The 11,536-nt window shown below is 39.4% G+C and overlaps 1 protein-coding gene across 1 annotated transcript; it reads right to left on the bottom strand.

Moving 5' to 3' along the window:
- Positions 1 to 4,483: 4,483 nt before the first annotated feature.
- FGFBP1 (fibroblast growth factor binding protein 1) lies at positions 4,484 to 6,862 on the bottom strand. Its single transcript, XM_032773951.2, has 2 exons — positions 6,796 to 6,862; positions 4,484 to 5,596 (listed from the first exon to the last, which is right to left on the bottom strand). The coding sequence occupies exon 2, from the start codon at positions 5,573 to 5,575 to the stop codon at positions 4,856 to 4,858; it is 720 nt and encodes a 239-aa protein (XP_032629842.1). The 5' UTR covers positions 5,576 to 5,596; positions 6,796 to 6,862; the 3' UTR covers positions 4,484 to 4,855.
- Between the last annotated feature and the right edge of the window lie 4,674 nt (positions 6,863 to 11,536).

The following is an 11,536-nucleotide window of genomic DNA, read 5'->3' as shown; positions in this document are numbered from 1 at the left end:
TGTAACACTATTGGACAGGATGCAGCACTGATTCCACTTTATATTTCACTACAAAGCCTTGAGGGTTCTTGGCTGTCGGTGTTTCTTTATTTTTTCATCTAATATATAACAGGCATAGTTAAGAAGTTCATTGATGTTCACAGGTTGCAGGCTGAGACTATTCCGAATTTTAAAGGAATCCCTCTGAAACCTTCACTGCCTCTGAAACTAGAATGAATTTTCCAAGTCCGCCAATTCTACACCTCTTTCTCAGCAACAGATGCAAGCTCTAAATCATGAGCTAAAAAAGTAAAAACACAGTAAACTATATTTCATTGAAAAGGAAACTACAGTTCTTACAGAGATATTGCTAATCAGTATTTTCTTTTTTTACAATAGTCCCTGCCCTGAAGAGTTAATAATCTAATATGAGCCAGCTCTTGATCTGGGATTTAAGAGACCCACGTTTAATTCCTAGTTCAGCCACAGATTTCCTGTGTGCCCTGGACCAAGCCATTTGATCTGTCCTGTGTCTTATTTCCCCATTGTAAATGGGGGTATTACTTCCCTTCCTCACAGGGGTGTTGTGAGGACAAAATCCACAAGTGCTTTGTGAGGTGCTCAGTTATGGAGAAAAGAACCATATTAATACTTCCTAACTAGATGATGCAACAAGTCAGCGAAGAGGGATTATCTAACAGTAGGGAAAAAATTGATAGAGGGAGCAAAAGCATTGTATGGATAGTCACTGTAGTCATGTGCACATCTTGGTGGGGCAATAAATCCTGAGCCAGTACCCATGTAAGTGGGCCCATTGCATTTACTTATGTAAGTAAACACTTCTCAGCATGAGTTGCAGTAGTGGGCCCTTAATAACTGCCTGAAAATGAATGAGGACTAAGAACCTAATCCTGCAAATCATTACTCATGCAAATAGCCCCGTAGAACTCAGTGGGATTAACCTCTCCCTTTAGATGGTAAGCTTTTTAGGGCACACCTCATCTCATTTATCATACAGTGCCAAATTATAGGTGGGGTGTCAGATAATTATTTAATGACAGTAGATGTTGAGGTTCAAAAAAAGCTTTATAAACCATTGAAACACAAATTGTCAGCATCACATGCCAAAATATACAAAGTATATAACCGTACATCAAATTCTAGTAAGTTTTCAAGTAGTATTTGTCTTACTTTGTCTATCTGTAAATTTTGATTAGTATCAATGAAATGTGTTTTCATCTGTGTGTGTGTGAACACAGTGAAATCAACATTTACTGATAAAAATATAATTCTTCCAAGCTTAGCTACATGGTGGGGGGGGGGTGTGTGTCTCAGGCTGGAGCATGCACTGGGTTGTGCCACTCTGGCTTAGTGCTAGATTCACCTGGCAAGCAGCCATAAAAGGAGTGATACTGTGCACAGATAGGCAGAGATAGAATAGGCTTAAGGTAACAAGACATTCATTGAATGGTGTGTAACTGTAAGTAGTTAAGAATTAGGGTGACCAGATAGCAAATGTGAAAAATAGGGACGGAGGATGGGGGGTAATAGGAGCCTATATAAGAAAAAGCTCCAAATATTGGGACTGTCCCTATAAAATTGGAACTTCTGGCCACCCTAAGTTAAGAATGGACATTTGTCAGCATGGCTAGAACAGCGGAACCCCTAGAAACAGCCCTACCCACAGCTCAATATGTTCATCTATCTATCTGTCTATGAGTTGGCATGACTTGAAACTATCATATAGGTTGCTGGCTGCATCTGGTACATCTTTTCATTGTGCAGCATGTCCCAGACCTGAAGAAGAGCTCTGGGTGAGCTTGACAGCTCATCTCCCAGTAGCAGAAGTTGGGCTAATACAAGATATTACCTCACCCATCTTGTGTCTACTGTATAGTTACTCATACAAGCTTGCCTCAGGGTATGATTGCCTGAGCCAAATGCTGCTGCTAAAGCTTTCTTCGCTTCTGATTTTGTTTCTTGTCAAAACATTCTCCTAATAGCAGGTAGTCTTTGCCAAAAAAGAATGGTTAGCAGCTAGAATTCAAAGCCAGGAGTGAGGGTACAGCATGCACCTTAAAATCCCTACACATAAGATTGGAATAATTGGTAACTGATTATTAGTCATCCACCCCTTTGTAAGGAGCCTGAAATACTGTCTCCCCAGCCTCCTCAGCAAGTGGCAGCAATTCCTCTTTAGTGATGCTTTGCAGCGGCCATTAGGGTCAAATGCAAATGTAGAATACCTATGGTTAACCCTTCTCTTGTCAGATGGCCTTTGTAAATAAAAATGTGTCCATTAAGTAAAATAGTGGTAAAAATTGTGTATGTGTGCACACGCTGCCACATCAGCAGCATGATGCCTTTGCCAATCTGTTATATAAAGGATTCATTGCCTGTAGAGATATAAGAAGTGGCATAAAATATAACCAGGTGAAAAACCATGTGCGCTGTGTGCTTTTAGAGTAAAGCCAACAAAAACCTGTGACTACCGAAGCAAATTCCATTTCTGTTCTGCTCTGCCGGAAGCAGCTCAACTCTGTGTGATATGATGGATTCAAGTTTCAACCAGTGTGGTCGCTTTTAAAGAGCAAACTTTTGGAAACATCCTGCTAGAAACAATTCAGCCTATAGCACCAATGTCTTCTTACTGAGGATGATATTTGTATGAAAGAATGTGTTGTTTTTTTTCCACTAAAAAACACAGTACATATCTAGTCTTTTTCAGTGTAAATGGAAACTGATATTAATTGATTGCTGAGACTGAAAGGTACATGCAACTGGGCTCTATTGTTGCAGAAACCGAATAGGGGAATATAAAGATTCCCCCCGCCCCGGGGGTGGGGGGTACATCATAACGGCCATACTACATCTAACCTAGTATCCTGTCTTTCAACCGTGACCAATGCCAGGTGTCCTGGAGGGAATTAACAGTAATGATGAAGTGATCCATTCCTTGTCACCCATTCCCAGCTTCTGGCAAACAGAGACTACGGACACCATCCCTGCCTATCCTGGGTAATAGCCATTGTTGGACCTATCCTCCATGAATTTTTCTAGTTGCTTTTTGAACCTTGTATAGTCTTGGCCTTCACAACATCCTCTGGCAAGGAGTTCCACAGGTTGACTATGTGGTGTGTGAAAAAATACTTCCTTTTGTTTGTTTTAAACCTGCTGCCTACTAATTTCATTTGGTGACCCCTAGTTCTTGTGTTATGAGAAGGAGTAAATAACACTTCCTTATTTTTTTTCTTCACGCCAGTCATGATTTTATAGACCTCTGTCATACCCCTCTTAGTCACCTCTTTTCCGAGCTGAAAAGTCCAAGTCTAATTAATCTCTCCTCATATGGCAGCCGTTCCATACCCCTAATCATTTTTGTTGACCTTTTCTGAACCTTTTCCAATTCCAATACATCTTTTTTGAGATGGGGCGAATACTGCACACAGATGTGGTCAAGATGTGGGAGTACCATGGATTTAATACCATGGTAGTTAAATAATAATCTAACTGATCCTCCTAAAAAATCTTTAGGTCAGTCCTGAGGAAAGCACTGTGATCATTATGGAGGGGAACTGGTTATGTTTTGGGGAGAGGCAGAAATAAATGGTTTGCAACCCACCCAAAAAGGCCCAGGGCAACTCTGCTTGTTAAAATGTTCAGCTATTTCCAATTATTCCCATATTGCAGAGCTGAAATCAGCTACAAGACCATTAGTCCCACCCCAAACCCACAGGATATATATGATTTATATATTTAATTGCTTCCAATTTATTTTTCAACGGTTACCAATAATCATTTGTCATTATTTAACATTAATTTCTGAAAGTTCTGTTCTCTCACAATTTCACTACATTGTCACAAAGTACAGATAAAATCTGTAAGACCCAGCTAAAGTGAAAGTTATGCAATTTTTAATGCACTTCATTCAGTTTTTTGTCAAAATATAATCGCTATAAGTGAGGCATTTAATCTTCGTTAAAGTTTGGACAGAACGTATAATCAATATGCAGTACAAGTGGTCTAGTTCTTAGAGCCAGAGACTGGGAGGCAACTCCTGGGGCCTATTTCTTGCTTCACAATTAACTTACTGTTTGAGGTTGGACAAGTCGCTTAATCACCATGCCTCAGTTTACCCGTCAAAAATGCATATAATATTTACATGTGCTCTATCTCTGAGATTCTTGGATGAAAGTACAATGCAAAGCTTTGCAAATTTGTCCTGAAAATGTATCAGCCCAGGCACAAAATCTTGTTGCCCTTTACTTTGAGGATAATGAACAAACAATAAGTTAAGAGCCCATTTTTAAAGAATACTTACCCTGACTGTGAGCAGAAGTACAATTTTGCAAAGCTGCAAAAGTATTATTATTAAAATTGCTATCTAGGCACCCCAGTGCTTTGCTACTATGAATTATATGTCCTCTACAAATACCTAAACTGCAAGAGATCTGTTTTAACACACAGAAAAACCAAACCAAAAACAATCATTTTTAGTCTATTTTGAAGTTTATTACGCTCAGCAATTTTGAAGTCAAAAGTATTGTACACCGTGCAAAAGTGCATAGCACTGAAATCATCACTTTGGCCAACACAGCGCAAAGAGAAAAAATTAGAAGACTTTGCTTTATACACATCTTTACAGAACTTGTAACATCCATTGGTAACATTTGCATAGCAATCTATATACAGCATCTTCAGCTACACCAAGTACAGAGCATTGCATGAAATACAAGTCAGAAATTGCAGTTGTTCTCTTTTGCTCTTATATACACTATAGAAAATCAGAGGCAAATCTAGAATGGTATGCAAGAGGCAGATAGGACCAAACTTTCAGCAACTAAGAATTTTGCCAATACCCTAGAATTCTATTTTCTTATCTGCATTTTTTATCCTGTATCATTGTGATAAAGAAGTTGCACCAAGATCTCCATGTTTCTGAACAGTATTCTTCAGCCACCTTTTGCTGATCGATGTAATCTGCATCTTCAACGCAGTCATTGGAACTTTTCCCTGGCTGATTTTCAGGTGTAATAGCAGGTGCTGAAGTCTGTGTGATCTCTTTTCTAGAGTGAGCAGTCTTGCCTTTTATGGAGTCTTGCAGCGTTATCAGGCTTGAGCTGGTCAAGGTGAGATGGGCACTTTGTGGCCCCTTCTTACATACTTTAGATTTTAGAATACCTTTTGGGTCTTGACAGATATTCTTCTGTTTCTTTAGGGATCGGGAGATTTGTTTCCAGTATGGTTTTTGATTTGCTGCAAATTGAGGACAGGAGGAAGGACTTCCTGAAAAATCACACCAGAAGCTGCTTTCACCTTTCTTGCATTCTACTTTTAGGGTAACAATGTCTACTTCAGTCACTGCCCAGGTGCACTCAGAATTATCTTTGGTTGTAAACTTGCCTTTAAGTGAAAGTTTACCTCCTTTGGAGTCCCGTCCCTTCTCATTCTCTTGTTTAGTTCCAGTTTGTTTTTTCCTACCTTTTCCACCGTTTTGTCTCTCTTTTTTTCTTTCCTTCTGTGCTTCACCATCAACTACTAGGGTCTGAGAGACCAGAATCAACACACAAAGAAGTGCAAAACTTCTGATGTTCATGATCTCCGCTTTTCTTGTAAACTATTTTGAAAATAACAATAAAAAAATTCACACACAATGTTGGAGTTCATCCAGTTGCTGCATTTTTAAAGTTTTTAGGAATAATAGTATATTGCTCACTGACAATGGTATTAAAATGACACGATACTGGTAAAATCTACCGAATTTTCTGGAAATAATCTCAAAGTTAGTTCATATTGTATTTGAGGACTAAAGCTGTGCATGGGATGTACTCATTCACACCATTTAATTAATTCTTTCCTAATGGGCAGCACATAAAGAGCCTTAAACTCGTTCTTGGGAAACTGGAGTCTGATCCTGCAACTCTTACTCAAAGGAGTAGTCTTATTTACTTCAATGCGACTACTAGAGTAAGGGCAACTCACATGAATCAGGGTGGCAGGATTGGGTTACTAGACAGTGGCTGTACCTTGAATCATTGGGTCTTTACTTTGGAATAAGAAATAGATCTAGTTTCACTTTTGAATATGTTTGCAATATATTGAGTCAATCTAAAACTACCCAAACGTAGAAAATATAAATTAATTTATTATGCATAACTTCAATTTTAAAAGTAGATGTCCAGCAAATTCAAGGTGGCCAAACACAATTTTAAAATTAAAGTCCATATCCTGCAAGCTGCTCTGTATAGGTGGATCCTGGCATCTGCACAGAGTCCCATTCATTTCAATGAGGTCCAGCTATATTAAGCAGCTTGCAAGGTCAGGACCTAGTGATATGATGGAATTTACAATACGTGTAGGTAATTTATAATCTGGTCTTCAATGGATGCGATTCCTAGATGCACAGTTCGTATACTTGCACCAGACCTCCATCCAGTAGCTGAGCAAGTTAGCTATTCTTGAGAGGGCATTCCATCAAGGAAGGTATTTCAGCATTTACTCATCTGTAAATACTTAAATTTAATCCTGCAGATTTACTCATCTGAATGTGAAGACCCCAGAATATGAGAGGAGAGATCACTTTTGTACATCTCTTCTTTTCCTTTCCCATGCCTAGCTACTACAGTGTTTGGCACGGCATGAAAACCTATGATAGCTAGATCTCCATAGCAAACATTGCACATTATTTACAGCTCTAACGCTTCTCAACAGGCAAATCAAATGATTAAACCCCCAAAACCTTGTCTATAAATTACGTGACATTAACATTCTACTACAAATTTAATACTGAAAATGTAAGATAAGTAGGACACATACCTTGCACAGTGCTTGGATTTATCCAATTGCAATTCAAGTGGAATATTGGCTCGTTCAAAAGTATCATGCTTAGTTGTAAAGCAGTGTGCTATTTATAAAGGCAGAGACACACCTTTATCCCTCCAACAAGGTTATTACAACACAATTGAATGCTTCAGTGACTTATTCATTTACTCTTGACACACTTTCTTGAAAAGATGCCAGTGATTGCTTATAGCAGTACAAACGAAATCAGCTACAGTGAGGTGATAGAGGTGTGGTGAGTAAATTAGATGTTACACCAGCCAAGTCCTTACCTTTTCTCATATAGTAACAAGAGTTTTGTAAAGTCATGGATTCTTTAAATAACCTTTCCCTATCCACTAAGGGCTGGATCTTGCAAGAGGCTGAGTACCCTTAACTCTCACTGAGTTCAGTGGGAGTTGGGTGCACAGCACCTTATAGGATCAAGCCCATCATGGGCAGTTTGTTGCACTGTTTCTGGGAGTTTTTATAATCTAGCAACCAAAGGCTTAAAATATGCATTTAATAAAAGAAAATGTTTCAATGTAATGGGTAGATTTTATCCTTTATATTTGAGATAGTCCCAGGCTATGTAGTTCAGAACCAGATCCAAGCTGCCCTAAAATTCAAGGGAATTTGAATCTGGGAATTTGGATCAGCCCATTAAAGAGAGCAAGGAGTCACAAAGTCCAAATCTAAAACTTTCCCCTAAATCTTGGGTGGTTTGGTTATGGAGCTTCAGTATGGGCCGCATCTCTAATTTATATTAATCTGCAAAAGAATATGAAAATAAAGTTGTGAGCATCTGACAAACGCACAAAAGCAAGTAAGTTAAGAGTGACTCCATGAACTGTATCATAAAGAAGAGACAAAGTGCATAGTGGGCACTCTAGCAGGAATGCTTCATGGAAGCTTTTTTTGAATGGGGCAGAAGAAGGGCACTTGACATAAAACAGTAGGGAGGTATTTACAAGGGTAAAAAGTAGCATGGGTGATGGGCTGAACTGGGAATTGGTGTAAGAGACAGGAGGCATGTCTTCTGCTTTCCCTCCTCCCCAGGTGCAAATGGAATGGGAGAATAGGAGGAGATAAAGATCAAGATATAGGTGGGGCCAGTGTCTGAAGTGGTTTGAAGATGAGATGTTTGTGTGAAAAAGCAAGGAAGCCAAGGCAGAGATACAGAAAAGGGAGAGACATGGGAGTTAAATTTACTTAATTTTTTGCAGCACATCAAAAAGAAACTGAGGTAGGGGACATGTTACAGCATCCCAGCTGTTAACCCCACATCCCTGCCAATGCACCCACAGATATTTAGTTACCTTTGATACATCCTTCTTGCCCCATTCAGCCTTCGGAGCTGTAAAGTGCGCCTCTGAATGTGATGAAGCAGCTGGGAAGCTAATCACACCACTTAACTGAAAATGAAATAATCAGAAAGGTTTGTGGTTAGTGCTGAATTCCCAACAAGAGTTAATGAAATGAGGTGAAATTAGGCAGTGCAGTGATCACAGAACCAGTTGAGATTCTGAAAGTGCCTGGCACAGGTTGGGAATCAGAAAAACACAGGAAATGACAGATTAGAAGCAAGGAAAAGGCTGGTTTGGGAATCTCATTTGACCTAGTTGTCACAAAGCTAAATTATAGGGGGGAGATAGCTCAGAGGTTTGAACATCAGCCTGCTAAACAGGGTTGTGAGTTCAATCCTTCAGAGGACCACTTAGGAATCTGGGGAAAAAAATCAGTACTTTTCTACTAGTGAAGGCAGGGGGCTGGACTCAGTGACCTGTCAAGGTCCCTGCCAGTTCTAGGAGATAGGTATATCTCCAATTATTTTATATACTGAAAGTACATAAAAACATGGCAGATCTGGCACCTGTAAAATCAGTCACTCTCTATCATCCTTACACAAAGTCCATTGCTAGAGTTGACCTATGGGGCCTGCAACCCCCTTGGCCACATCCACACCTTCCCCTAGTTTGACAATATACACGAATCATCATGGTCTAGTCTAGTGGACTAAGGATAAGGAATTCTGCATTCTAATCCTGTCTCTGACAATAATTTTCCTCTGTGGCCTTCATCAAGTAACTTAATCCCCCTGCCAGATTTCCTTCAGCCATAAAATGAAGATAACACCACTTACCTCCCAGAGGTGCTATGATGATTAATTAGTGAGTGTTTGTAAAGAGCTATTTAAATGCTAAAATTCACCAGATTGTAAACAAAGCCCCCAAACTGCTGATTTTGACAGTTTTCCCTATCATGGAATAAGTTGTCATGGGATAAGAGAGAAGAGCCTTTCATGGACTGAGAACTGGTAAAAGATAGGGAACAAAAGGTAGGAATAAATGGTAAATTTTCAGAATGGAGAGGGGTAACTAGTGGTTGAACAGTTTGTTAATTGCAACCTATGGGTTGTCAGCAAACTATACACTTTGACTATTTCCTGACTACTTGTGGTGTTACCTACCTGATATGCCATTGTTCCTGTTCATAAGTGGATACATTTTTAAACAGGAGAATAGCAAATAGTGAATAATGGATGTTTTTGTTTGAGAATGCGTGAATTCCCTTAACCACATGCAAATATTAATATTTATATGAAGAGCAGCTATTCCCCAATCATTTATGTTGAACCTGCCCTCCCTGCCATTCATACAAATGTTCACAAATAGCAAATTCAAAGGGACACAAATGTGAGTGAAGTGAACAGCCATTTGGAACATAAACGAATGTCCATGCCTACTGTTTTCCAGCATTTGAACTGCTCTAATGATGGCACAATATGGTCAGTGTGAGAGTTAGTCACCGAATAAGGTGTCTGTTTCAAGGATGTAAAAGGAAGCTTTTACTCTAACAGGACGCAAGGGGCAGCTTCAGGAATAGTCTCTCTGCCACAAAGCTTTCCTTTTAGTTTAACAGTTTGCATTAGATTTACTTGAAGGCATGGGCACCTGGGGCGATATATTTTACAGCAATGCACAGGGGTTATGCAACCAAAGCTTGTTAAAAGAGAATGGAAATGCACATATACAAGTATCTCCTACACATCACTTTAAAATATACAATAAATCCTAGCGTGTTTTTAAAATTTGTTGAGTGACCAGAAGGAGGAATGACATTCAGAACTGTACAATGCATCCTAATGTGCCTTTAAAATTTATTGGACTGCCTGACGGAATGACATTAAGCAGCTGTCTAATGTTAATGTCAAGATTTTTTCCAAAGTAAATAGATTTAATTTATATTTGAGGCACACCGAAAACTGTCCTTAGAATACAGGCACTATTAATGTCACAATTAAAACAGACTAATCTGTTCATGTACTACTGATTAAAGGAATGTAATTACTCAGTCAAGAAGGGTGCAACACTCCACATCTATCTGCTGAAGACATTTACAGAAAGACTAAGGATACGTATACTTTACAAATGCCATTGGTATGTTTAAATCCAGGAGCAATATCCTTCCTATTACGGAAATGTATGGATTTCTGACATCTCTCCCACCCTGCTCAGTAAACAGGTTTAAAACAAAATTCTTTTTTTCTTTTTATTAATTCAAACAATTTAGTAACTGTGACAGATACTGGCTTGACAACTCTAAAAGACTGAAACCCTCTTATCTGGCATAAGAACATAGTAAGGCTGCTAGCCTCTCTCTCTGAACCCAGGTCCCTTTCAGGCCCTTTCCTCAGGGCACAGATTTATTCTTTAAACATAACACCACATCGAAGCATTTCCTTGAGCACTCTGAGGTGTTTCCCAGTGCTGAAAGGACACATCCTTTCCTTCAGTCTCCCTGCTTCAGGGCCTACTAAAGGGGCAGACCATCCTGTTACACATGGAGGCAGCAGCAGCACAAGCTTCTCTACATTTCCATATTGATGAGGAACACCGACAAGATAATTCAGACTCCATGGTTGATTCTGCACCTTATCCTATCTGCTGAAGCTGCTAACACAGGTGTTAATTAGTGTCAACTGCAGTGATGACTTTGTACATGACAAGTGTCCCTTAGTAACTGCCTTAATATCAAGGATACATTTCACACGGAGACCACAAAAAAAATCTTCAGATAGCAATCATTTTCAGTCACTTTTGACCTGGGACTGGATTCATATTGGTAACATAAGTCGAAAAAGACTCTAGATCCCATTGCCAAATCCCTGAGCCACCAGTCCTTCTTAATTTCTCTTTAGTCATGTCCACACCTTTCACTAAATGACCATAAACTAACCAACCGCCTCATATTTTCCAGCAGAATGTCATACAAATGGAGAGGAAATAAAAAGCAGAAAATAAAACAAAGGTGTAGGCTATGTCTACTCTAGAGAGCTAACAGCAGCAGAGCTGTACTGATGCAGCTCCACGACTGGAAGGTCTCTCGTGTAGCCATTCTGTGCCAGAGGGAGAGGGCTCTCCACTCAGCATAATTAAACCACCCCCAATGAGCGGTGATAGCTATGTCAGCTATCTCCCGCTCACATAACGCGGTGCATACTACCACTTCTACCAGTGAAACTTATGTTGCTCAGAGGTGTGTTTTTTCATACCCCTGAGCAACATAAGTTTTGCCAACATAAGTGGTTGTGTAGACATGGTCTTATGCTAGAAAACATGTTAACTAATGATTTTACATGAAGTAAGCAAGAGCAGTTGCGTTTTTAAAAAGTTTTTGATTGTTGTGGTGAACTGTAAGAGACTTTAGGGTTATTAATAAATCACAACCAGCTAGG

Source organism: Chelonoidis abingdonii, chromosome 5, assembly GCF_003597395.2.
Source record: "Chelonoidis abingdonii isolate Lonesome George chromosome 5, CheloAbing_2.0, whole genome shotgun sequence".
NCBI classification, from domain to species: domain Eukaryota; kingdom Metazoa; phylum Chordata; order Testudines; family Testudinidae; genus Chelonoidis; species Chelonoidis abingdonii.
The sequence above is the reverse complement of the archived record's forward strand: the minus strand, read 5'-3'. Positions and strand labels throughout refer to the sequence as shown.